The sequence below is a fragment of the Setaria italica genome, chromosome I, assembly GCF_000263155.2.
Source record: "Setaria italica strain Yugu1 chromosome I, Setaria_italica_v2.0, whole genome shotgun sequence".
NCBI classification, from domain to species: domain Eukaryota; kingdom Viridiplantae; phylum Streptophyta; class Magnoliopsida; order Poales; family Poaceae; genus Setaria; species Setaria italica.
The window spans coordinates 30721483-30741677 of record NC_028450.1 but is presented as its reverse complement, the minus strand read 5'-3'; the positions used below and the strand labels follow the sequence as shown (position 1 = coordinate 30741677).

The 20195-nt window shown below is 45.5% G+C and overlaps 3 protein-coding genes across 4 annotated transcripts; 2 read left to right on the top strand and 1 right to left on the bottom strand.

Moving 5' to 3' along the window:
• The first annotated feature begins 1817 nt into the window (after positions 1-1817).
• On the top strand, positions 1818-9243 carry LOC101752888 (putative adenylate cyclase regulatory protein). 2 transcript variants are annotated; one of them, XM_004953034.4, is made up of 16 exons: positions 1818-2022; positions 2664-3021; positions 3099-3227; positions 3658-3865; positions 4340-4486; positions 4566-4640; positions 4826-4897; positions 5138-5209; positions 5821-5892; positions 6134-6205; positions 6798-6869; positions 7097-7168; positions 7349-7492; positions 7861-7932; positions 8405-8551; positions 8680-9243. In XM_004953034.4, exons 2-16 carry the CDS (start codon positions 2812-2814, stop codon positions 8862-8864), a joined length of 1749 nt encoding a protein of 582 aa, XP_004953091.1. In that variant the 5' UTR covers positions 1818-2022; positions 2664-2811; the 3' UTR covers positions 8865-9243. The 2 variants fall into 2 exon arrangements, with proteins under 2 accessions (XP_004953091.1, XP_004953092.1); XM_004953035.4 differs by lacking the exon at positions 1818-2022 and adding an exon at positions 2168-2439.
• A 1462-nt stretch (positions 9244-10705) lies between these two features.
• Positions 10706-12165, top strand: LOC101752478 (probable glycosyltransferase At5g20260). Its single transcript, XM_004953033.2, has 3 exons — positions 10706-10738; positions 10853-11025; positions 11145-12165. Exons 1-3 carry the CDS (start codon positions 10706-10708, stop codon positions 12163-12165), a joined length of 1227 nt encoding a protein of 408 aa, XP_004953090.2.
• A 3156-nt stretch (positions 12166-15321) lies between these two features.
• LOC101786624 (calcium uptake protein, mitochondrial) lies at positions 15322-20135 on the bottom strand. Its single transcript, XM_004953032.2, has 9 exons — positions 19647-20135; positions 19286-19353; positions 18970-19193; positions 18568-18651; positions 17499-17712; positions 16568-16744; positions 16358-16477; positions 15855-16132; positions 15322-15746 (listed from the first exon to the last, which is right to left on the bottom strand). The coding sequence occupies exons 1-8, from the start codon at positions 19972-19974 to the stop codon at positions 15917-15919; spliced, it is 1431 nt and encodes a 476-aa protein (XP_004953089.1). The 5' UTR covers positions 19975-20135; the 3' UTR covers positions 15322-15746; positions 15855-15916.
• Positions 20136-20195: the final 60 nt, after the last annotated feature.

Sequence of the window (20195 nt, the reverse complement as noted above, 5' to 3'; positions counted from 1 at the left end):
GCTAAACTAATCAGCACGCACGCACGCGTGTCCCTGAGTCATCATCTCGGCGACGCGTCGAAGACAACAACGAGCGATGGCTACAGCCTTACGGATGGATCAGTCAGGACTCGCGAGAATTCAGTCAAGATCGCGGAGAGCAAGACCGATTCACCGAGCGCAGCCCACACACCCCACGCACCCGCGCCGGTCGTCCTCGCGCCCGCCGTCCTTCCCTGCTGGGCGATGCCGTGCGTCATGGCCCAAACCAACATGCGTCCAGCCAGCGTCCCTTCCGTCCAACCGGAGAAAAACCTCGATTCGTATCGTATCATATCACATATATGCATCTATAGCGTCCCTTGCCAAGCTCACCGACGGCCGGCCGTGTCGTGTCCTCCGCCCAAGCCAAAGGCATCTGTGATGGCGCGCTACAGCGAAAGCAGATGCGAGAACGACCGGTTCCACGCACCGGACGAGTGACACTTGCTCCAGCGCTCCAACGAAAAAGGTGGAAACGAATGGTTCCGTTCGGAGCACAAAGGGTCGACGAGACCCTTGGATTTTGGACGGCTTGGCCGGACGGCAAGCGCATCGGGCAAAAAGGTCGGGAAAGCAGTTAAACCGCCGGTCCGCTTTCGCATCATCTCGTCGCTCGCCGAAAATGCGATCGGTGATCGATGAGAGAATCCCGCCGTCCCTTTCGGGGCAAGCATGGGTCATGGGTGGCGCGCCGCGCTTTGCTGCTCCGGCCAAAGCGCGACCCCGTGCCGTGCCGGCCTCCTCTTGGCCGGATCGAAGCTTCTAAAACGCTCCGACGACTCGCGGGCGCCAGAGCCGGGGGCACGAACGGCAGCGTTTCATCCGTGACGCCACGAGGCCCATTACTAGTATAGTACAGTACTAGTAGTAGTAGATGGCTAGATCCAGATGCTTCCTTCGACAGGCGTCCGTGGCCGTGTGTGTGACCTGTTTTATTCCAGTGTGTGCCGTCCGTACAGGCTGCGTACTACTGTGTCGCGTGTCGATGGTCCTCTGGGCAGGGATCTTCTGCGACCGCGTAGGCGCGGCTCCACTAGTGTCAGTGGAGTGGACGGGTTGCGCACTTGCGCTCACTGTTCACCCCGGCGCCGGGTCAAGGTGCACCGCCAATTGCAGAAGCATCTGCCGGGTGGGTCGCGCCAACAACGGAAAAGGGAAGCTTGCGGCCGAATATACATAACTAGTTTTCCAGCTATAAACAACAGCAATTGTTAAATATTACTCCTTCGCAAATTGTTGTTAAATATTCCTCCATCCGTTCTAAATTGTACGTTGTTTTAATTTTATAATATTCATAGATATTATTTATGCACCTAGACATACACTATATTGGAAAAAAAGAAAAAAATTAAAATAAACCTGCAATTTGAAATATTTTCTAATGTCAATAAACAAAGTTTCATTCCACGCTCAAACCATATTTTCATGCTACTTTGCCCCGTAGAAGAAATTAGAAAACATTGATAACAAAAAGAATCACTGTGGAACCCACATGTCCTTCGATGCCCGGCCAACAGTAAAAGGACCACACATCCGGCCGCACAATCAGCGGGCTAGCAGCGCCGCGCGGCCGATCGCTTGCGTGCCCCCGCATTCGCCTTATCCCCTCCGCTCCACGGGCCCACCCCCACACCCCTTCCCCGACCCACAAGCCGCTCTCGGCCTCCCGCACCAGGCCCACCCATCAGCGGAACCGATCCGTCGGCCCGCGGGACACGTGGAGCTCACACGCTGCGCCGGCTCGGCTCTCCTGCGTAACAGTTTCTCCCCCACTGGCATTTCCTCCCACCCTTTTTCCTTTCGCCTTCCCCCTCCGCTCCTCCGCGAGAACTCGTCAGATATTTATCAGCGCAGCAGCGGGCTAACCATCCCTCTCCGCTCTCGTGCTCGTGCTCGCAGTCGCAAGCGGTGGAGCTGAGCCGTGCGGGGGGATAAACCCAAGCCGGGGGCGCGGCCGGGTTGGTTGGCTTCGGCGGCGGCGGCACGCTGGTCTCCGGTTAGGTGAGAATTCGGCGACTGGTGTGACTGTGTGGTGCTGACTCTGATGTTTGTGCGGGACTTGCTGGGTGAGGGGGTGGTTGGGCACTGTGACTTTCCCCTCAATTAGGTTCTAACCTTTTGCACTTTTGGTGTGACTATCCATCCTCGGATTGTTTGGGATTTTTTTTCTTTTTACCTCCGAAGGACTGACCGATTGATCGTGATCGGTGAGGTTTCGGGAGGTTCCTTCCATCCGATCTCTGTTCGGTGGGATTTGAGCAGGATTGCTTCGGTGTTTTGTTTTATGTCTTCAGGTTTTCTGGTGATGCTACTCGGCCGGGGCTTCTGTATTTGGGGGTGTGCGGGAGCAGGACTGTTCGATCCGTAGACGATAGTTGCCAATATATACTATCGTAAAATCGTGATGTTTTTTTTTGGGTAATTTCTCCCTGTTTCGATTTGTTTGTGGCTGTCTGTTTTGGTCTGTTAGGATAAGGTTGCATGCTTGGCCGACAAATTTTTATCTACTCGTTTGGTTAGTGTTATCTGGAAGCAGAGCACTCAAAGTTAAAAACAGCACAGCACTGAAATGTTAATGTTGCGTCTGGTGGGAGGTGGGTTTTGAGCCACCGTTGATTCCTCTAATGATGCTCATGTTGCAGAATGGAGTGGGAGGTGACGGAGGCTGGCTTTGAATATACCATAATTGGGTGATAAGATAGTGGCGGTGCAGCTACCAGTTTCTTATAGAACCAAAATTGTTGATACCAAGAGAAGTGACTGGATTTGGTTCGATTTTGTGCCTCAATCATGGGTGGCGTCTGCTCTAGGAAGAGAAGCCAATTGGTGGATGAGGGAGACTCTTTGCAGACATCCCCAAGGTTCTCAAAAACCAGCAGCTTGAAATGGTTGCTGCTCTCGCTGCCCCGGACCAATTCTGATGTCTCCCGCAAGGGGCAAGGGGAAGGTCCTGGGCGATGCCCATCCCTCATGGATCTTTGTGTGGCTAGAGTCTGCAAGGTAGTACTGTGGCTAAATGTGTTTGAATTCTGAAGTGGAATGTCTTCCCCCTTTTTTTAACCCAGCAATATTTGCAGGATATAGACAAGTATTCTACTTTCACGATGCTGCCGAGGGATCTCAGCCAGCAGATTTTCAATAAGCTAGTAGAATCAAACTGTCTTACGGAGGCATCGCTTCAAACTTTTAGGGATTGTGCGCTGCAGGTAATGTTTCTGTTCTGATATGTATAGCATTCCAGTAGGAGCATGCTCGTACTGTTTACCACAAAAATACATAATGTTTGGCTTGCTAGCAAGTATAGCACATAGCTTGGTCCCGTAAGATACATGCCAAACTTTGAAGGTGGTATTTAATAATAAGAATAAGCAAGTACTGTTTAGCAAGTGGCAAGTGTAACTGTTTCCATGAAAGTCAGATTTATGTTCTATTAAGTTGCTTAAATGCTCTTTCCTCATTTGGAAATCACGTAAATAATTAAGCACACATAATAGATAATAACTTGGTATTGAGAATTTCACCTGAAACTAGGTTGCTGTTGACAATGTATATTTCCAGAACAATACTTGTAGCATATGAAAATATGAGGACAGTTCACATGTGTGCTAATTGTTCTTTTTTATGTCTCACTATTAGGACATTTGCTTAGGGGAGTACCCTGGAGTGAAGGATGCTTGGATGGAAGTAGTGGCATCTCAAAGAAAATCATTGTTGTCGGTTGATGTTTCTTGCTCTGAAGTAACTGATAGTGGGATAGATCTTCTTAGAGATTGCTCAAGCATACAAAGCTTGGCATGTAATTACTGTGATCAAATCTCTGAACATAGCCTGGGAATGTTGTCAGGTCAGTCACACATTTCTTACTGTTTTTTTTATTTATTGAATGACATAAAACTGTTGTTTAAGCAGCCATTTCCCGGAACGATGGGATCGGGAACGTGGAACATGGAACGTGGTACCGCACTTATTAAAGCCTTTTACACTAACGGTTCCAGTTCCCGGAACATAATAGTTCCTGGAACGACGTTCGCGGAACGAGGAACATGGCCATGTTCCACGTTCCCAGCTGCTAACTTTATTCTGCAAGATTAGTGCACTACTGTCAAGTTGGTTCTTTGAACGGCTTGTTATCTTTTTTTTTCCTCGAATACAAATGGCTTGTTATCAAACTCAATTATGCTGACCTTGACTCATTGGTGCACTTCCAATACAAAGCTCTTTTTATTAAGTTTGTGTTATAACCTATTAGGCAATTAACTTGCTATCTGCCAGAACTTGTGTTTTGTTACGCTAAATCTTAATGCCTCTATGCCTGCAGGACTTTCAAACCTGACTTCTTTAAGTTTCAAGAGAAGTAACGGTGTTACTGCTGAAGGAATGAGAGCCTTCACAAATTTAATTAACTTAGTAAAACTCGACCTTGAAGGTTGCCTAAAGATTCATGGTGGCCTTATTCATCTAAAAGGTCTCCTCTGGTCCTCATGAACTTCCACTACTTTCTGAGTTGTTGGCTTGAAATGTCAGTTCAATTGTCTTCTTTTCAGATCTGACAAAGCTGGAGTCACTGAATTTGAGGTATTGCAATTATATTGCGGATTCAGATATCAAATATTTAACAGGTACCAGCATATTTGTTTGTTTGTGTCTTTTCTTCAGATATAGCATATGATATGAGTCTGTCAGACACAAACGGATTGCTGTAACAGAAATTAATCTATTTTCATTTGCGACTTAGTAAATTTTATAAGATGTTCTATCCAGTTCCCCCATCTTTGCAAAGCTGACAATCATCTTTACTTTGTAGATCTTACCAATTTGAAGGACCTTCAATTGTCATGTTGTAGGATCACAGATCTGGGTGTATCTTATCTTAGAGGTAAACAGGATCTCAAATTTCTTTATTAACTTGGAGGTGGATCATTTTTGCTGTTGAGTGCATGTACCGATGTATGTTCCAAGCCTTATTTACCTTTGTACTGTATATTGATAACATGTGTTTAACTGTTTCTGCAAGTGCATATTTAAGTGTTTTATCTGTAAGTCGGTCCATATAACTGTGTATCTTTAACCGATCAAAAGCTTCATAAGTTTTATTTTTACCATTTCTTTCCTGTAGGCTTGTCGAAGCTCACCCACTTGAACCTAGAGGGCTGCACAGTGACTGCTGCTTGTTTGGAAGCTATTTCAGGTCTTGCATCTTTCCTAAGTATCTCGTGTTGTGCCACCTAGTCTTCATTGTGTTTGACCTCAAGTTCCATATATTTTTCTGGTGCTTGCTTGGTTCATCTGTGGTTAGACTTTACGGAATTATAATCTACTGATTTACTATGAATATCTTTGTCTTTTCCCAAATTATGTGCAATAAAGTGTCCTGAAGAAACTCTTGATTTACTGTAAAAGAGCGCTCAATCATTGGATAAATGTTGATAAGAAAATGACAAGTTCTCAGAACAATGGTAGATCAGGCATTTCTCACATATGTAGGAAATATAGTTAGCTTGCCGTTTAAGTATGTTTATTTTAAATGAGCTCTCATGATAGTGCAGATTTAAATAGTTTTCCTCAGGAGTTAGGACTCCGCTCTTGCAGATGAGGCCTGACTACTGCTTGATTATATACTCTTTTGCACTTATCACTGTTCACTGATTTATATGTGTCATGTATCCAGTATTCCTGTACATTTTTCAATCTTGTGTTTCTTTTCTTGGATGGGAGTTGTAGGTGTTAAATGCATCTTCAAAGCAGTTGCTGATTTTGTTCATTTTGGAAGATTTCTTAACTTCATGGTCGCTTTTGTAGGATTGGCTTCATTGATATCATTGAATTTGAATCGTTGTGGTATATATGATGATGGATGTGAAAACTTTGAAGGTAAATGTAATGCTTCTTGCTGACTCAAAAAAAAAATGCTTCTGTTTCCAACTCAGAAAAGTATTATAGAAGGTTTTACCTGCTTTTATGCACAGTAGATGATAGATGCATTGCTGTGTTGAATCAAGCTTGCTTAGTTAGCCGCTGAGCATGTGTTGCCATGATAGCTACTCTAAACAATTCTTCTGCATGTTTATGTCATGCTTAGCAATCTAATTCATTGCTTACCACTGCTTTCCAGGTCTTAGAAAATTGAAGGTTCTAAACTTGGGATTTAACTGTATTACAGATGCTTGTTTGGTGCATCTCAAAGGTAGGACTACCTCTGTAATGTGGTTGAAAAATCTTGTCTTAATTTTTTAGATTGGAGTTATACATGAAAGTCACAAATAATGCATATATCAAATTCACATGTTCTTGATTATTTCAATAGTTTCTATTTGTTTTGAGGTCTTGATTTTGCATATGGTATCACCTCATTAGATTATCCTAGTGATTGTTTCTTCAAGAATTTAAAAGAACAGGTTCTTTCAAGGGATTGGCTAGATACTATTCACTGATAAAATGGCCTGGTGACTTTTTTTATTTCCTTTTCCTTGGTGCTCAGATAACCAAGAAACATGAATTGTGGCACTAAATATAGTTGATCATAAAATAGTGCAAATAACAAAATATATTCATCAGACATAAAAAAATATGTCAAAACCAAAATTTTAAAATTAAGGAATGTGATTTCCTCTGGGTGCTAATGCATTTTTATATGCCATGCACATGCTTATTTCTGCCAAATGATGATCCCCCTCTCATGCTTTATTTCTTTGAAAGATATTTAAAAACAAAAATAATTGTAGAGCAGAACTTCAATTTGGTAAAGTTAAATTCTTGTGTTCCTTTGTTGCTTCTAGAATTAATCAATTTGGAGTCCTTGAACTTGGATTCGTGCAAGATTGGAGATGAAGGTCTACAGTATCTGAAAGGTGAGTTGCATATTTACCTGTCTTTGAGTATCATCTCTGAAATTTGTTTATCCATTCCATTCCCTGCTTATATCCTGGAGGTTTAGCATCAACCATGTGTAAAAAAACTCTAATTATTTGACTAGGATTTCATGCAGCTTGTATGTGTGAATAATTGTTCCTTCTTTACACTCAAGAGCTTTTAAGAATATTTGTATTTGTGACAGTATGGGTCTATGTTAATGCAGGCCTTGTGCTACTACAAAGCTTGGAGCTTTCTGATACTGAAGTTGGAAACAATGGACTCCATCATCTATCTGGTTTGTCAGAAACTTTTTAGTTCTCATCATTTTTAGCAGCTAATCTAATCAAACCCTATACATAGTAGAACTCTTGATAAAATTTTTAGACAATGGTGCTTGCAGTTATTAAATCTTTTTAATGAAGTTAAAACCTGAGAAACATGCTGATTAGGGGTTTCTGTTATTCCGTTCCTGCAGGCCTTCGTAATCTGCAGAATATCAATATCTCATTTACTTTGGTTACGGACATTGGTATGAAGAAGATCTCCATGTTGAGTTCCCTGAAGGCGGTTAATCTTGACAACCGCCAAATTACTGATGTTGGCTTGGCAGCACTTACGAGTATGTATCATACTGGGATTGTTTCTGCATGGTCCTTATTTTATTCAATTTGTGGTGTACAGCTATTTCCAAAACTATTAGCTCGGATAAAAGTTTACCACATTCTGAGTTTTGCGTTGCCTGTTCTTGTTATTTATTAATTTTGTGAAATCTTGCTGCATGTTCTCTTCTGGGCTAAAATTTGGATCATTGGTTGTTGCCTCAACTATGAGTTATCATACGACACTGTTATGTAATATGACCAATATTTGGCTTGATCAATTTGCGTGGTTGCAAATTAGGTGCTCTGAGTTGTCACGACCTAGATTTCAGACTTTCAGTACCACTTGGTATTAACCGAAATTTGATGCATGTGGTTGATAACGCAGGTCTCACTGGGCTGACTCATCTTGACCTTTTTGGAGCTCGCATAACTGACTATGGCGCAAACTGCTTCAGATGTAAGAGCATACTTCAGAATATATTTAAGCTAGAATTTTTTTCATGTGTTCTATCTAGACCTACCAATCATAGCTAATTTCAACTCTTCAGTTTGTCCGGAAGCTTACACAAGTGCGGTAATATAATATGTGGGAAAACCAGCCTTATTTGTGAAGCCAGTTTCATGAAATGATACACTATCACACAGCACACACAACACAAATTGGATAATTTTGTCAATTAACACAGGCACTTTTAACAAACACGTTTGTCTGCTATAACTTGGTTGAGGTCATATATATAGAAAGACTGAGCTATTGCACTGTACAGCAATAGCTTTTGCTGGGTCCTGTTGTGTTAGCCAATTTGTTTGGTGTCATTTAGGCATCCCCATTTCCAATTTAAAGATCATTTTGGAGAGACATGTTTGAAGCTGGTGACCTCATCTGTAGTTAAGCACTACATCACTTGACATAATTTACACTACTGCAGGTTTTAAGAATCTTAAGTCTCTTGAGGTCTGTGGCGGGTTCATCACTGATGCTGGAGTGAAGAACATCAAGGATCTGAAAGCTCTGACGCAGCTGAACCTTTCTCAAAACATTAACCTGACGGACAAAACCTTGGAGCTGATTTCTGGTACTGCTCTTACATATGGAAATAAATTCCTTGCTTTTATTTCTTCGCGGGCGCTTGCCTGCATATATGCTCCCAGTCCCAGCTCCCTTTGATACCACTGAAATCTCATGGCCATCCGTGTGTTACAGGCTTGACCGCTTTGGTCAACTTGAACGTCTCAAACTCCCGGGTGTCCAACGCCGGTCTCAAACACCTGAAGGACATGCAGAACCTGCGCTCGCTATCCCTGGATTCCACCAGGGTCACGGCAAATGAGATGAAGAAGCTCCGGGCCACGACGCTGCCTAATCTGATCAGCATGCGGCCTGAGTAGCTTGCCAGTTGCCATCCGATGCCTGCTGTAAATAATCACCAGGCTGTAGCAGGCTGTTCTGTAGATAGGTATAGTCTTGGAAGAGCCTGAGGTGAAGGCAGGCATATAAGTTAATAATACTGTTAGTGTGTGGCAAATCTAGTGCTCGGTGTCAGCGTGCTCCGTGCTCGTCTTTTTCGGGACGCTGTAGAACTGGGTACTTGCTTTGCACCGTGCGTGCACCCTCCAAGGCGCGACGGGAAGAAACAGAATTGTAAATAGCCCGCTTCCTCGCCATCTGAGATGCTTGTGTGGAGTATGTGCGATTATGTGTCGAACATGTTGTTTCCGTGTTAATCGGAGCTGAACGTTTTGTGGTTATGCTCCGTTGATTTCTGAATGCTTTGTTTCCCGGTTTTTTTACATCCCTTAGAGCAACTCCAAGAGTATCCTAAAAAATTCTTCCCCAAAACTATGTATTGGGGATTCTCCTAAAAAAAATTTCCCTCAAAAACATATCAGTCCACAGCAGATCGCTAATAAATAGCCCCTAATATTTCAAACACAGGCCAAGTTATCATATTGGGCCCATCGGAAGGGACGCGCGGGCGTGCGGGAATCAGGATTGGGGGAGGAACGCCAACGCTAAAATATACACGGTGGCAGGCTGTTTTTTAGCGTCGCTAAAAAATTGGGGAAGGTTTAGGTGGATTGTTGGAGTTCATTTTTTCTCTCTTTTTTCCTAAAAAAAGTATTGGGGGTAAGATTAGCAGTCTCTTGGAGTTGCTCTTATTATTTTGCCCGGTTGCCCTCACTGTCTGGTGTCTACATAATCTTTTTGAACTGAATGCCATACTAGCTTCCAAGTTCCTGCAGGGTTTCTTGAAAGAATGCAGAGTTTCCGTTGGCAGTTTAGTCGCTCCCAGCCCTGATTTGCTAATGTTAACATGATCGACCCACCTGATCCGGCTCAACGGCATCCGCGCAACACGAAGGACGCCAAGCTTGTTTCGTGCTAGCGGTGTCCTATGCGGGGACTCTTCTTCTCGATAAAATGGCGAACCTTCCGTTGGCAGTTTAGTCGCTACCAAATCCTGAGTTGCCAAACATGATCAATCCACCTGATCCGGATCAACGGCATCTAAGCAGCACGGTGCTGAGCACGCCAAACTTTTTCCCGTGCCAACAAGCAGAGTTTTGCACGTACGTACATGTCGCGTGCCTCAACCCAACTTCAACCAAACTTGCCAAACCAAACCTCACCTGCCGTGGCACACGGTGTCGCGGCCCCGCGGGTGCACACGCCACACGCCCTCGTCGTTGGGCGCGCTGCCGGCCGGTTCGAGCGCGGCCGGGGCAGCAGCTCCTCTCTCTTCTCTTGCGCCCAGGTGACACGGTGCGGTGCAGCAGGAGATCTCGAGCTCCTGATCGCCCTGTTGTGCCGAGAAAAACGGCCGCCGCCGTTGCAACGAACTCGATTACTCGATAAACTTCCCTTTCGGATCGCAACACAAGACGGCAGGTTTGTTCGGGCTGTCAGTTCGGGAGTCAACAAGAGAGGGTGCAACATGCGCGGGCGGTCGTTGGAGCAGTAGCCGATTCGGCGAGCGGGGAGCGACCGCCGCGGAGCAGCTCAGGGCCGGCACGCACGCCCGGTTCCTGCAATGGAGAACGGCGGCGGCGGCGGCCATCGCGTGGCTGCGATCGCCGTGCCGCTACTGGCCTTCGCGCTCCTCGCCGCCGCCTTCCTGGGCGGCGGCGGCGGCGCCGCCGAGTCGCCCGCCAGCCGTGAGCGCCGCCGCGAGCACTTCCTGCGGCACGTCCCGCATGAGCCCCAGAAGGCGTCGGAGGCGTCGCGGACGATGTCGGCGGGCACGCAGCACGCAGCCGGGAAGGTACGTACGTGACACGCGCGCCGCCCATGCTCCAATGCGCCATGCATGTGCCGCGACTCTGCGGAAATCCGCGTCGTGTTTGATTGATCATCAGCGGCGTGCGTGTCTCTTTAGGTGAGCGTCGGGCCGATCGAGGAATCCCTGGCCTGGTCTCGGGCGGCCATCCGCCGCGCCGCTCGCGAGGCCCCGGCGACGGCGGCCGACAGCGCCCGGCGGAGTTTCAAGGACGTCGGCGATGCCTTCGTGCCGCGCGGCGCCATCTACCGGAACCCCAGGGCTTTCCACAGGTACTGTGATCATCACGCACGTCTCTGTAGCTCTCCCGGATCTTGGACACTTTTTTCATCATGGAAAGAATGTCGTGCACAAATGGAGTAACTCGATCTTGAAACGGGATGATCAACAGGAGCTACCTGGAGATGGAGAGGAAGTTCAAGATATGGACGTACAGGGAGGGCGAGCCGCCTCTGGCGCACCTCGGCCCGAGCGCCGACATCTACTCCATCGAGGGCCAGTTCCTGGAGGAGATGGAGGACCCCCGGAACCCCTTCGCCGCGCGCCACCCCGGCGAGGCCCACGCCTTCCTGCTCCCCGTCAGCGTCTGCAACCTCGTGCGGTACATCTACAGGCTCAACACCACGGCCTACGTCGCGCCCATGCGCCGCATGCTCGCCGACTACATCGACGTCGTCGCCGACAGGTACCCCTACTGGAACAGGTCCCGCGGCGCCGACCACGTCATCGTCTCGTGCCACGACTGGGCACCGCTGGTCTCCGAAGGTAACCGGGAGCTCTACACCAACGCGATCCGGGTTCTGTGCAACGCCAACACCTCGGAGGGGTTCATCCCGCGCAAGGACGCCACGCTGCCGGAGGTGAACCTTGCCGACGGCATCCTCCGGGGCCCCACCTTCGGGCTCCCGCCGGAGAACCGCACCACGCTCGCCTTCTTCGCCGGCGGGATGCACGGGCACATCCGCAAGGCCCTGCTGGGGTACTGGCTCGGGAAAAAGGACCCGGACATGGACGTCCACGAGTACCTCCCCGCGGGGCAGGACTACCACGCGCTCATGGCCAGGGCAAGGTTCTGCCTCTGCCCCAGCGGCTTCGAGGTGGCGAGCCCGAGGGTGGTGGAGTCCGTGTTCTCCGGCTGCGTGCCCGTGATCATCTCGGACGGCTACCCGCCGCCGTTCGGCGACGTGCTGGACTGGAGCAAGATGTCGGTGGCCGTGCCGTCGGCGAGGATACCGGAGCTCAAGGACATCCTCAGGGGAGTGTCGGAGCGGAGGTACCGGGTGCTGCGCGCCAGGGTGCTGCAGGCGCAGCGCCACTTCGTGATGCACCGGCCGGCGAGGAGGTTTGACATGATCCACATGGTGCTGCACTCGATCTGGCTCAGGAGGCTTAACGTTAGGCTCCCGTACTGATGCAGCTTCCGGTCAGGTCCATGGGCTCCTGTTTAATTGTACAATGTATGTGTTCGGTTTAATGTAGGATGGGTAGAGTATGGTATTGATGATAGAGCAGTAGATTTTTTTTCCCCTCGTGTCAACAAGGAATGTAAGGATTAACGATGAGGGTTGAAGATCGTACAATTTCAACTATGTATTTTATTGAGATCATGGAGTAGCACATTCACATGCCAAAGTTGTTTTTTTGTCTGCCCATCGGGGCCTTTTCTCTATATTAAAATATAGCTGCAGCTCTTATGCAGGTTCGTTTTAAAAAAAAATTTTGTTTTTTTCCCACTCCTTACATGCAAGTTACAACTGATTGTTGGGGACATTTACTTTTGCAATCTTTACTATGGTGATGATCACTCGCATCGGCCTGTGTGTTGATGTCAACACGACAAGTCTCACCAGTGTTTTTATTTTCCGATCCCTCCGTTTTATTTATAAGGCGCACACGCATATCAAGATTCAAACTTTGCAATCTTTGATCAATAATTTGGCAATTAATTTTTTATTTTTATAATATAAATTTTATATGGTTGTATTCGTAATCAAATATACTCTCCCATGATTATAAGTTCATAATCATAAGTAATATAATATAAGATAAATGAATAGTCGAGGTGTTATTTGGAAGATCGTGCCAAGTCATACTATATTTTATAAAAATAGATATGGAGGGAGTATTCTCCAATCATATTGGATCCAACGAAAGGTTGCTTTTCACATGCCCAAACAAAAACCTTATAGTCAATCACAAAGGAATACTTCATAAATTGGAACGGTGAAAAAAGTTATTATATGCAATTTAACCTGAAATCAAAAGGTTGAATTGAAATCTCGCTATTTCGCTACAGGTTTGAGAATTTATGGTGGACTGGTGGATGTCATACTGTGCATTCAACATGATAGAGCTTGAAGTTTATAATTTCAGAAATTGCAAATTCAAACTACAAAATCTACTTGCTCCAGCCTGAAATATAAATTTGAGGAAGTATATATCAACTTGGTTGAGCTCCTTTGTAGTTTTATTTATAGCGCTCGTGTTGATATTTACTTCCTTACCAAAGATATGAAAGAAATCCTCTGGCATCAAGATGATCAAATTATCAATCGAGTACAGGACAAGATAAGTGAATAGCTGTTTTGCCATCCAAATATCATTTATACCGAGATACAAAGCCTCTAGTTCACCACCAGAAATTAGAATAGCCTCAATAGCCATGAATCCTCGTGATTTGTAAGTTAGAATTCCAATAGTAATGTGCATTATCCTGATATATTTGCAAAACCATCACTGTAATACAAATTATCTTGAAGTATTTGCACAATTATCATAATAATTTTAACTATTATGACTTAGGCACGTCTATCATCATTAAAAAATTTAGCTTCGGGATAAAATGAGTTCACAAATCCTTACAAAATTATTTTATGACAATATTTTACGTGGTGCCTTCAAAATTTTAGCTACTTCCGTTCCCACAAATAGATCTTATTAAATCATATTCACTTTTCAGGTCTGTTTGTTGTTAATTAGTTTCAATGGCAAATCCATAGTAGTTGCTCGTCCATCCGAATATATAGTTGCTACATTGCTCAACTCTACCAACTATTGTATGATAGATAATTTTAAACTAATTCATAATAACATGTGTCTAGAAAGAGGAGGGGGGCACATGCCCCCTTATTCTCATCTAATTCTATACCACACATTCAGCAAATATAAATATTGCAACCAACCAAATAAAATGAGATCCAATATATTTCTTATATTTTTCCTATACTATTAATCTATTTATAATGTTAGTGCAAAATTATATGTGTTCACACATATTCTACTACAAAATACATCATTGAAAATGTAGGCAGATCGAAGTTCCTACTGGCACCCAAACACCAAATCCCCAACTTCAAGCACCAAATCCCACCAGTAGCCACAAACACTAGCTGCCACATCACATGCTCTTTTCTTCTTCATAGCAAGCACAACATCACCACAATCTTCTTCGAGTAACAGTTGTACGACCAATTTGGCAAACATATAGCAACACCACTTTTAATTTAGAAAATATCTAGATATACCTGAGCATTGTTCCTTCCACACTCAATTTTTTTTACCGTTAGATATAAGATGAATGGGTCCTTATCTTCTTCCTACCTACACCTCTTTTCTCCCTCACACCCACAACTTCCACGTGCTTAAAGCACTCCTCCATGTGTCATCGCTCTCGCAGCTGACCCCTCTCCCTCCCTCCTCTATCTACACCCACAGTTCAAGCTCCCTCCGTCGTTTGCCACCGCCTCCGTCGGTGTTCAGCCATCACCACTATCTCAACTACCCTTCCATGCGCAGTTGTTGTCATTGATGGTTGCACTCACCCCTCTGCAGCCCAACGGGAGATCCAGCATCCTACCATTATCTCGACCGCCGCCACCACCCGCTACCCTGCCGCTCGGGAGTTTCCTCTAGGTCCGCTGGACACCGGTAACCCAAAACCGCGAATGCCGAAAAGCTTGCTCGGGAGTTTCTCCTCGCTCACGCGCTCACTCTCTGTCTCTCTCTGTTCTGTTCTCTTCTGCGGAGCAAAACAGAGCAGGCACAAAGCGCCTTCTCCCATCGCTTCCCGAGTGCCATAGCGCTGCACAGCAGACCGCGGACGAGGCTACGGATTCGGTGGCGCTGCAGCGCAGACAGTAGACGCCATGCCGCAGCCCGCAGGGGGCGAACAGTTGGAGCTCCTCGTGCGACATCTCCTCATGTTCTGCTCCCCTGCACGCGGAGTCCGGTCGCGCGCGGTCGGAGTGCGTTCCGAGTAGGGCGGGGTCTAGCCGCCTCGTGCTGTCGGCCGCGGTCCGAGTCCGGGGGCTGGCAGCGGTGCCCGGGCGGCGGCGGAGGCAGCGTGGGCGTGCGGAGAAAAACTGGTGCTCCGCTCCGGCAGTACCACCGTACAACGCCCTCAGCCCAGTCATGTCCGTGGGCACTGGCTGGCTTCATCAAAAGCTCAAAAGGTCATACCCATACGCCATACACAGTGATGATACACCTTCGTGGACCAGTTGCTGAGCTGGTTACCTCCACCTAAATGTTTTTTTACGCGAACTTATACAATCAGGTCGTTCAGGGCATTGTACAGAAAACCGTAGATATTATTACGTCACAATCTTTCTTCCATGATATTACTGCAAACTAATTCTTCCAACGGATCATCATTATCAGTCACTTACAGAAGAAAACATCGACTAGCTATGAGATTATGACAAGTGTGATTGTCCACCCACAGAACATTAGCATCGAGGATATAGAACTAAAAACAAGATAGGTAGCAAAGATCCCAGGGAAGTCGATGGTTGTTTTTAACGTCAGTGGAGACGAGAGACGTCATCTGAGCCCTTGGGCGAGAACGGAAGGTATATATTCCTCACAGCTGCCACGTAGTATGTGTATGACCAACTCTGATTATCATCGCGCAGGGTAGTATTTACAACAAAATCGTGTCCTCGCACGGTCACACTTCCCAACTCTACTGGTCATCGATCAGGTTCTCCAGCTCCTGCACAGAACCAAAGAAAGACGTTAGCGAGTAGTCTAGGTGAAATTATATGAAAACTGAATGATGCAACTAAAGCAAATAACTTCATACAGGGAGATTTTGGCATACCTAGATTAAACATAGAGCAACCAAGGGCAACGGATTTCTAGTATCGCGAGCATCGAAATAATCTACTGCGGCAGCATCTGTTGAAGAGAGCACTTTGTGCAGTTCAGCCAGCAGGCAACCACCCCTAGGAAACCTGAAGTTGTTGGCTGGCGAATGTCACTCTCTCGTCTTTGTAATGACCTCAGGAACTCCTCTGAGCTTAGGTTACCATCTCGGTCAGCATCAAACACATGGAAAATTATGTCCACTACATTGTCAGTCAAGTCCACTCCACAAACCTATAAGGCAAAGATTAGGAAATCAATCAGAAAATAGATCACTTGTGAATAACTGTAGCATGCCAGCAATAAACCAACTGTCCAGCTAGCAGCCTAGGGCAGAGCACTACATAATGAGAGAAATGGTGAGGTCCTGTGCTTCTTCTAAGGAATTTTGGAAGAATATACTTCCATTGGTAATAGATAATTCGAACAACTAGACATGGCATGTGTAGAAAACCTTACATGTGATGCAGCCCGTTTTAGATCTTGCTTCGTCAACAAACCGTTTATTTTACCATAGCTGAAGATAGCCATTGCAAATGGTTCCAACCTTCGCCGAAGATCAGCAAATGCCTTGAACTCCTAAAATTCCAGATAATAATTTGAAAAAGGATTAGATGGTGGAGCCAAGAATTATGATGAAGAGGGTCTCTGGATAGCTAACAGTCCAACCTCAAAGGTAATGCGCAGATCCTTGAGATCAGCATTGTCGTCCAAATCATCAACTCTGTCCAGGAGCTTGTTTATGTGATTCATGTCAGCAGAAGCAACCATGGACAATGCAAAGTCTTTCACAGGTATTGTCTGGGATGATTTCACATCATAGTGACTGAACTCCAAGCGAACAATCTGGAGATGATTCAGGGGGAAAACACCATGAGTTAGAAAGTTCTCTCAGCATGGACTGGAGATAGTAAGAGGGGAAAAGGAATTGATATGGCACTAAGGAAATTTTTCATGCTTTCACTGAATCCTTAGTGTTGATTCTATGATGAAGCATATTTTAGTACCCTAAAGGATCCAAACGCTACTTAAAAGCTAGGATACAATGGAAATAATCACTGGACTGATGCTCTTTTACAGTAAAAAATTGAAACGTTGGCCTTATCAAAGTTTAATGTTTCCAAGACAAACACATTATACAGCCTGAAAACAAGGAAATTCAGGATAAGTTGTGTGTGTTCATAATCTGGAATTTATTAGAAACAGGCTGGCAGCTTCTCCTTTTTCTACGTTTTGGAATTTGCAGCCTCTCCGTGTACATTAATTTGTTCCTATTCTCCACAATATGCTTGTTTATAGAAACTTTATAAATCGAATAAACTCTACATGAATTAATCAGTAAACATATATATATAGCATAGTCATGTTCATCAATACTTTCTAGAACATCTAACTTGTTTCTGTGACACGCACAATATCCATTTCATGAAACAATGGATTATTTGCAGCTGTGCAGAAACACCAGAAGCAAACACACAAAATGGAGTTGATTGATACACAATGCTGACTTGTTTGGCTTTTCATGTCTCTCAAGTATTATATCAAGTTATCAACAGAACATTATCTAGAATCATACTCAAATTAATGAATGAAGAATCACCTCATCATGCAACTGCTTCAAAAAGCTAGAGAACTTGTCATAGTGTAAATGTTCATTCCCATCCTTGCCGAAGAAGTACTCAACCAGTCCACCATTTTCCACCGGCTGGCCAACTTTACGTCCAAAGCGTAAACCATCCCTGTGGGCAGCTCCTTGCCTATTATAGGACCGCATCAGTGTCATCACTTTCTTAAACTCATCTTTGTCAATTTCCCTGAAGACATAGTAGAAAATGATAATGAGGAGAAAATAGATAAAGAGCTTGCCGAATTAATACCCTTACTAACAATGCACATAAAGCCGGTCTTTTCTGAATGACAAATTCAACTGTACGTGAATTGCCAAATGTAAACAATAATGTAACACAAACAAATGTATTCAAAGGCATCCTTTTGTAAAGATCACATCAAAGTTTAGAACAATGCAAAAGACAAACAACTAGTGATGTTGGATATTTCTTTTGCTCTATCTGATTTTCTTCCAAATAAACTCTAAAGCATGGGCAGCTTTGACATTCACAGTTATTAATTCATATACTCACTGTGTAAAGGCTTGCATTGGCTAAACTGTTCTAATGATTATATTTGTTTGCAAGACTGTTAGACCTATAATATACTCTGAGGAGAAAAAGGAAATGATACTTTAACCAGAAAGCAATAATAATTCACATATAACCTGGATTTCTTAATAAAAATGGATGTTAGATTCACTATGCACATGTTGCAATAAAAAAATTTCGGTGAGGTGGGGGTGGAGAGCTATGGTGGTTTGTTGAGATCTGATGTTTGCTTTGAATTCCAGCTTAAAACATGTAGATGCAGTTGTTTTCCAGTGTAGCACATCAGAAATTCTATACAACAAAGTGTGATCAAGTGCCCTCAAAAGAAGAAAAGCGTGGATTTACATTTCTCTCAGATATCATTTGCTATGGACGTACATATAACCATAATCATCTGACACCAGTATTTCCAAACAAGATATAACTATTCAAACATATTTCAAAATAATATTTGTAAGTAAGCATGTTTATAATAATTAAAATGATTAAGAGCTCATTAATATAACATACCCATTGTGGTCAAGGTCAAACATCTTGAAAGCCACATTGAAGCTTGATTCAGGGATGCTGAGTAATGTTACAAAGAAGATATACCTGCGTGGATGGCAACATTACAATTATGTATGTCATACGGCTTACAGAAGTACATAAGTACAGCAAGGCACGCAACACTAATACCATAGTGACACATACTTAGCAAGATGCCTCGATGTTTCATCTCTAAGCATGCAAAGTTTAGAGGACGTTATAACAGCGCCTATATGTGATAATATACCCCTTACAGTAGCTTCTTTTAACTATCTTATTGCATAAAAATAACTAGATAGAACACAAAGAATTGCCAACACGTGAATATTAGATACCAAAGCAAACCGCAAACAGATGTTTTGGCTGAAGTGACAACCCACTTACTCAGAAAAGGAGATGACTCCATCACCATTTGTATCGAATAGCATAAAAAACTCAGACAGAGCACAATGTAGCTCGCCCGGGTGGCGTTCCCCCCTCAACCTCCCTTCTCTTACAATTTTCGACTCGGATGGAGGGAAAACAGGAACAACCGCCCTCATCAAATCGGTAGGTAGCATGTACATCTCACCCTCTGGGCTGTGGACAGACGCAAAGTACTCAAAGATCTAGCAGCAGAAACACAAGAATTAGAATGACAATAATTTATCAGCCCATATGACGCAGAGTGGTTATTCTGAATGTGACATGCCACAGTTACCTTCTCTGGAGGGCTGCGCGTCCTAATCCTCTTCTCGTAGTTGAAGAACACCCTCCTGCGATACGAGTCTACAAACGAGGATCGTAACCAGATTATTAATTTACTATTCCGTTTCTACCAACCATGACAGAATTAACTTGACTAACATACGGCTACAGTCCTACATATTTCCGTGAAATCATAAGAACGCAAATGACGGGAAACTAATAAAACCGTTCGTGCAATGATAATATGATAACCACGAGCCTCAAACAGAAACGGAACAGCCATCCACATGATCCGAGACATCACAATAAATCAATGCCCCTAGTCAAAATAACGCATACAGTATAGCGCCACGTGTCGAGCCAGGGGTGCTCACCTCCAACCAGGAACCTGCGATCCTCCTCCCGCTCCCCCGCGGCTCCGACACCGCCGAAAAACGCGGAGAAGGCCCCCTTGCCTCCGCCGGCTTCGGCGGCGGCGTCCGCCACCTGGCCGGAGTCCGCGAGCGGCTGCGGGCTCGAGGGCAGCAGCCAGATCCCCAGCCCCGACCCGGCGGCCACCGCCGCCGCGGCGAAAGCCCTAGAGTCGCGGCGCGGGCCCGCGGCCTCGGCCTCGGCCTCGGCGGCTGCTGCGGAGAAGGCGCGTGCGCGGGACGGCCCGAGCCGCCCGACGGCGGATCGGAGGCGGGTCAGCGCGGCGGCCATGGCGGTCGCGGGGCTAGCGGCTTCGATTCGCCGAGGACGGAAGGAACAAGGAAGGAAGCGACGACGCGGGGGCGCACGGGCGTTGGGCGAGGCTGCCGGAATGCGAGGGAAGGAATAGGCGAAAGCTGGCCGCGGCTTGGTTGGGCTTCCTTTTTTTGTGGCCGTGAGACAAGGCAACCGGACGAGAGGCCCTGCCCGGTTTTGGAGGCCACGCATGCGAA

Excerpts from the sequence above, each read along its gene's own strand:
- LOC101752478 (XM_004953033.2), top strand. The coding sequence starts at position 10,706 with ATGTCGGCGGGCACGCAGCACGCAGCCGGGAAG. Across the intron at positions 10,739-10,852 it reads CGCAGCACGCAGCCGGGAAG|GTGAGCGTCGGGCCGATCGA; the intron begins GTACGTACGTGA and ends GTGTCTCTTTAG. Across the intron at positions 11,026-11,144 it reads AACCCCAGGGCTTTCCACAG|GAGCTACCTGGAGATGGAGA; the intron begins GTACTGTGATCA and ends GATGATCAACAG.
- LOC101786624 (XM_004953032.2), bottom strand. The coding sequence starts at position 19,974 with ATGGCCGCCGCGCTGACCCGCCTCCGATCCGCCGTCGGGCGGCTCGGG. Across the intron at positions 19,354-19,646 it reads TCGCAGGTTCCTGGTTGGAG|ACTCGTATCGCAGGAGGGTG; the intron begins GTGAGCACCCCT and ends CCTCGTTTGTAG. Across the intron at positions 18,652-18,969 it reads GGAGTCATCTCCTTTTCTGA|GTATATCTTCTTTGTAACAT; the intron begins GTAAGTGGGTTG and ends CCATCCACGCAG.
- LOC101752888 (XM_004953034.4), top strand. The coding sequence starts at position 2,812 with ATGGGTGGCGTCTGCTCTAGGAAGAGAAGCCAATTGGTGGATGAGGGA. Across the intron at positions 4,487-4,565 it reads TGGCCTTATTCATCTAAAAG|ATCTGACAAAGCTGGAGTCA; the intron begins GTCTCCTCTGGT and ends TCTTCTTTTCAG. Across the intron at positions 4,898-5,137 it reads GGGTGTATCTTATCTTAGAG|GCTTGTCGAAGCTCACCCAC; the intron begins GTAAACAGGATC and ends TCTTTCCTGTAG.